Below are 6,000 nucleotides of genomic sequence, written 5' to 3' on the forward strand. Positions count from 1 at the left end.
GTGAGTCTGTGAGACTTTTATCTCCAATTAACCACCAGAAAACTGGAAGTGGTACTGTGGCTCAAAGTGGTAGAGTGCAAACCTTCAGCAAAAGAGCTCAAGGACAGCACTCAGGCCCTGAGTTCAAGCCCCATGACACTAGGATATTAATTTTTTATCCTGCCTTTTTAAAATTTTATCTGTGTGTATTTGTCAGTACTGGGGCTTGAACTCAAGGCCTAGGTACCACCTCTTAGCTATTTCCACTCAAAATTGATACTCTACCACTTGAGCCACACCTCCACTTCCAGCTTTTTCTTGTTAAGAGTCTAGGATTTGTCTATTGGCCTGGCTTCAAATCACAATCCTCAAATTACAGCCTTCCAAGTAGCTAAGATTACAGGTGTGAGCCACCCATGTCATTTAATGCCATTGTTCTTTGTTCATTGGTTTTATATATGAGGAATATAGTCTGGCTATATATGCTTTAAAAAGATGTTCTCAGCCAATTTAATAAGTTAGCCTAATATTGTACTATATGGTAAATTTCAGAGTACTTCTGGTTATCGGTTATGAAAAATATTCATAATTTCTTTTGTTTCCTTTTTTAGTGAGCATCACCAGTTTTATTCCACGTTTCAATTTTCTAAGCATAGATCTGCCAGTGATTGTGGAGACATTTGTCAAGTATCCTTTTGGTGTTAAAAAAAAAAGATTTAAAAAGTGTGTTTTGGGGCTTGGGAATGTGGCTTAGTGGTAGAGTGTTTGCCTAGCAGGCATGTGACCCTGGGTTTGATTCCTCAATACCACACAAGCAAAAGAAAGTGTGATTTGGAGCTTGATCACATTTGCCTTATATAAAACATTACAAATATGAATTTTACTATAAGTATCACTTAATTTAAAAAAAGATTTTAAAGTTGAAAGAGACCAGGTTTATATGGAAGGGCAGAAGTGAGAGAAGAAAGATTAATGAGGAAGGGAATAATGTTCAAATGTGGAAGCGGAGGAATTCAGAATATAAAAAGAGAATTGAATTAACAGGAAGTTTGTAACAGATAAAAGAGTTTGTTATTAGCCAGGTAATCGATTCTGCCAGATATGTAAATCCAGCACCCTGGTCTTAGGGAGGAATGCCTAAGGAAGATCAAACTGGTTTCTATTGCTGAAATAGTAATTCAGAGGACAAAAATTTTATGTGGTCTTTAGTATGTTATGTTTCCATGTATATAAAAGATGACTTTTAGGGCTGGGAAGGCGGCTCAGTGGTAGAGTGCTTGCCTTGTATGCATGAGGCCCTGGGTTCCATTCCTCAGCACCACATAATCAGAAAAAGCCAGAAGTGGCACTGTAGCTCAAGTGGTATTATGCTAGCCTTGAGCTGAAGAGCTGAGGGATAGTGCCCAGACCCAGAGTTCAGGCCCCATAACCGACCAAAAAAAAATATATGACTTTTTAAATCAGTTACTGTATAGAATTGAATTATTGGAAATTTTTGGAAGTACTTTTTGTGCCAGCACTAGGGGTTAAACTCAGGGCTTGGACACTGTCCTTGAACTTTTTCCCTCAAGGCCGATACTATACCACTTGAGCCACAGCTCCACTCCAGCTGCTGGTCGTTAATTGGAGATTAGAGTCTCATAGAATTTCCTGCCCAGCCTGTAGATAGGATTATAGGAGTGAGCTACCAGCGCCTGGCCGAAAGACTATTATCTCCATATAATCAGAGAAAAAGCTGGAAGTGGTGCTGTGGCTCAAGTGGTAGAGTGCTAGCCTTGAACAGCACCCGGGCCCAGAGTTCAAACCCCAGGAGACCCCTCCTCCCCCCCCCCCCCCGCAAAAAAAGAAATGAAAGAATAAGGGAATAAAACAAAAATGGAATACAAACGAGCACTTGCTAAAATTGTGTATAACCAAGACTGTACCTTGTAGATTCTGTACCTTTGTCACAGAGAGACATGCTATAACCTTATAGATGATGGCAAAAGAAGGCAGGGCTCACAGTCAAAATTTGTATTTCAGGGCTGTGAATACAGCTCAGTGGTAGAGTGCTTGCCTAGTATGCATGAAGCCCTAAGTTAGATTCCTCAGTAGCACATACACAGAAAAAGCCAGAAGTGGTGCTGTGGCTCCAGTGGTAAAGTGCTAGCCTTGAGCATAGAGAGGCTCAGGGGCAGTGCCCAGTCCGTGAGTTCAGGCCCCAGGATCACCAAAAAAAAAAAAACTATATTTTTTTTCCTCTTTCTTTCTTCCTTTTCCTTTATTTTATTGTTAAAAGACTACAATCTTCCAGGCACTGGTGGCTCGTGCCTGTACTCCTAGCTATTCCAGAGGCTGAGATCTGAGGATCCTTGTTCAAGTCCAGCCAGGGCAGGAAAGTCAGTAAGATTCTGGCACACACAAAAAGTAGATTCCCAAAGAATAAAGTCTTCCTAGGGGGTTATGTAGACTGTCTATAAGTGGTTTGCCTTTTTTTGTTTGTCAGGGCTTTTGAACTTCAAAATAATACATATTCCGTGTGTGTGTGTGTGTGTGTGTGTGTGTGCACGCGAGTGTACGCGTGCGCACATGGGCATGCGTGTGCACCCATGTGTGCTTGTATGTGATTATATGTATGTGGCGGTCCTAGTACTTGAACTCGGCCACTGTCCCTGAAATTTTGCTCAAGACTAGAGCTCTAACACTTGAGCCTTAACTCCACTTCTCGATTTTTGGTAGTCAATTGGAGATAAGAATCTTAGTACTAGCAGGGCACTGGAGGCTAGTGCCTGTAATCTGAGCTACTCAGGAGGCTGAGATCTGAGGATCATAGTTCAAAGCCAGCCCAGGCAGGAAAGTCTGTGAGACGCTTATCTCCAATAAACCACTAGAAAACCAGAAGTGATGCGGTGGCTCAAGTGGTAGAGCGCTGGCCTTGAGCTGAAGAGCACAGGGAAACCACACCCAGGCCCAGAGTTCAACCCCCACGAGAAAGACAAAAAGAAAAAGAAAAAAGAAAGAAAGAATCTTAGGACTTTCCTGCCACAGATTGGCTTTGAACCACAATCCTCAGACCTCAGCCTCCTGAGGGCTAGGATTGCAAGTTTGAGCTGCCAGCACCCTGCTGCAAATTCCTTCCTTCTTTCCTTCCTTCCTTCCTTCCTTCCTTCCTTCCTTCCTTCCTTCCTTCCTTCCTTCCTTCCTTCCTTCCTTCCTTCCTTCCTTCCTTCCTTCCTTCCTTCCTTTCTTCCTTTCATTCTTTTATGCCAGTCCTAGGGCTTGAACTCAGGGCCTGGGCACTGTCCCTGAGCCTCTCTATGCTCAAGGCTAGCACTCTACCACTTGAGCCACAGTGCTGCTTCCTACTTTTTGATGGTTAATTGGAAGTAACAGTTTTATGGACTTAACTGCCAGGGACTCGCCTTGAACCAGGATCCCAGATCTCAGCCTCCTGATTAGCCAAGATTATAGGCATGAGCCACTTTTACCTGGCACAAATTTCATTTGTTTTTTTTTTTTTTGCCTTGTCTTTCTTGGTACTGGGGTGCAAACCCAGAGCGTTGCATTTGCTAAGGAAGCACTTTGCCACTGAGCCACATCCCAGCCCACAAGTTGTGTTTTGAAATAGTAGAGAACTAAGAAGAAATGTTAGAGAGTTAAAGAAAGCAGAGAATTGTATTGTAATCTCAAACTCAGTCCCAGTCCAGTATATTCTGATTGCCCCAAAGGTGGTTTCCAATTGGACCTCACAGCTGGCTCCTTAACTGATTTTAACTCAGGTACCTGATTTCCCTCTCTGGAGCTCTGGCTATTGTGAATGCTGTCCCCTGCTTTGCCTTGGATGGTCAGTGGATTTTAAACTCTTTTCTGGATGCTACCCTTACCTCAGTGATTGGAGACAATGATGTCAAAGATCTGATAGGATTTTTTATCTTACTTGGTGGCAGTGTACTTTTAGCTGCCAATGTGACCCTGGGACTCTGGATGGTTACAGCACGGTAATATTTGCTCTCTTCTGACAGAATCTCCAAGTTCCCTTCTACATCTGTGTGGTAATATCCATTGCCATTAACATCCTTATTTAGTATGAAATGTATTTCTTTTTAGTTGCATCATGGCCAATATCACTGAGCTCCTCCTATATCTAGAGTACCCAAACTCTGTGGTGTAGGATGAGCAGAAGGAATGAAAGGCATAGTCCCCAACTCCATTTCTATTTTAAAAGACTGAATGTACAAATCTCACCTGTTTGTGGAACAATTGCTAAACAAGTACAAATTCATTCATATAGTACCATGTCCTGTGATTACATAGCATATTGAAGTAGTACAAAGGAGAGCAGAATTGAATAGAAATAATTAGGAAAATGTGTGTGTGGCTCTGGGGATCAAACCCATAGTCTCATATGCTAGGCAAGTGCTCTACCACTACACTACAGGCCCATCCCCAGGGAAAACCAGTTGAAATATCATCATTAAGCTGGATGTGGTGGTGCACACCTGTAGTTCCAGCACTCGGAAGATTAAAGCAGGAAGATTGCAAGTTTGAGGCCAGCCTGGGATCCATAGCAGGTTCCAGGCTAGCCTTGCCTACATATATAGCAAGACCCTGTCTCAAAAGCAAACCAAACAAACAAAGCACACCATCATTTCTAAAGATTTAAAAGAAATCAAATTTTGGCCAAGTAGAAAGGTGAATGTGTTCATAGCCTATATTTCTTATCCTCTGTCATATTTAAGAAGTATTTTAAACGTGGATGGTGTATTATTTTATACTCTGAAAACAGAAGTCTGATTAAAATTAAGTTTAATAAAATTCTATACGAGAATCTGTCTATATGACCGGAAAATCTTTGTCAGATGACACTAACAGACAAATTAGGAAGGAGGGCCTATGATCTCATGAGACAGTTTATACCACAAGCATTGCCTCTTTGTTAATGTGTGCTGCAGGAAGTATCTCACACAGCAGCATGTAAGCTCAGGCACTTAGAATTGAACCTCAGAAATATGCCAGGTTCTCTGATCACAAGACAGAATATAGAAACTTTAGCAGACCTGGTTACCATTCTCTAGAGTTCTGAAGCTCGGGAGCCTTCCAGGGTAGATATTGTCCCTTGTTGCAGCTGAGGCCATCTAAGGCCTATGTTCCTGAAGCATTAAACCCCAAGCTGCACTCTGTCCTCACCAGCAGCTCCCGTGTTTCTCTCTGTTGGGTGATCAGTCACCTAGCTCTTGCTTTCAGTGTCTCCCCTGAGCTACCTCTGTGGATCCACAGCAGTAATATGGTGAAAATGGCTTGCACATGAGACAGTATAAGGGTGGATTTGCCAAAGCCTGGGACTAGATTCTTAAACCTGACAGGCCTAGTCTTGTATCTAGTCAGTGGGCCCCGTGCAAAGTTGTTGCTCTGAGAAACATGGAAGCAAGCTATTTTCTTCATGCACAATGCACACTTCTGTCTTATACTCGAGAGGTGACAAAAGCAATAATTCATTAGTAGCCAGGTACCCGCCTTCACAAATTGAGGTGTTCCATGGAGTTACCTTTTTCAGATTATTAGCTACTCTTTAAGCACTAGAACTTTTAAATCATTTTTAGAAACTTTTTTAGATTGTACTACAAATTTGCCTTCCTTCTTAAACAAAAATTATATATATATTGGACATCATTTTAGCATTTTATTAATGACCTGGGTTATCAGAATTAAAAATTATACAGATCGCTGGGTTCTCCAGAAAATATGGCATATACATGTTCAGTAAACAGTCATTGGGGACCAAGGTATATTAAGCAGGGTTATGCTTAGACCTGTTCCGGAAGTTGAGCTTGGGGAAATGCCATGAAATATTCATGTAATTAGTTTGATTTACATGTATTAAGTGGCTTATTAATGAAAATGTTATATATTGTACGTATTGGTTTTTCAAAATTGAAAAAAGTTTGTTTTGCCGGGCACCAGTGGCTCACACCTGTAATCCTAGCTACTCAGGAGGCTGAGATCTGAGGATCGCTGTTCAAAGCCAGCCCAGGCAGGAAAGTC

General features: G+C 41.8%; 1 protein-coding gene across 1 annotated transcript in view; it reads left to right on the forward strand.

The window, feature by feature from the left end:
• Mbtps2 (membrane-bound transcription factor peptidase, site 2) overlaps nucleotides 1-4,561 on the forward strand; it is a 40,781-nt gene extending 36,220 nt beyond the window's left edge. The window contains exons 8-9 of the mRNA XM_013026460.1: nucleotides 591-666; nucleotides 3,738-4,561. Of these exons, the coding sequence (XP_012881914.1) occupies nucleotides 591-666; nucleotides 3,738-3,960 (299 nt within the window). The 3' untranslated portion in view covers nucleotides 3,961-4,561. The remainder of the gene's footprint in view (nucleotides 1-590; nucleotides 667-3,737) is intronic.
• Nucleotides 4,562-6,000: the final 1,439 nt, after the last annotated feature.

Source organism: Dipodomys ordii, unplaced genomic scaffold, assembly GCF_000151885.1.
Source record: "Dipodomys ordii isolate 6190 unplaced genomic scaffold, Dord_2.0 Scaffold94, whole genome shotgun sequence".
Classification (NCBI taxonomy): domain Eukaryota; kingdom Metazoa; phylum Chordata; class Mammalia; order Rodentia; family Heteromyidae; genus Dipodomys; species Dipodomys ordii.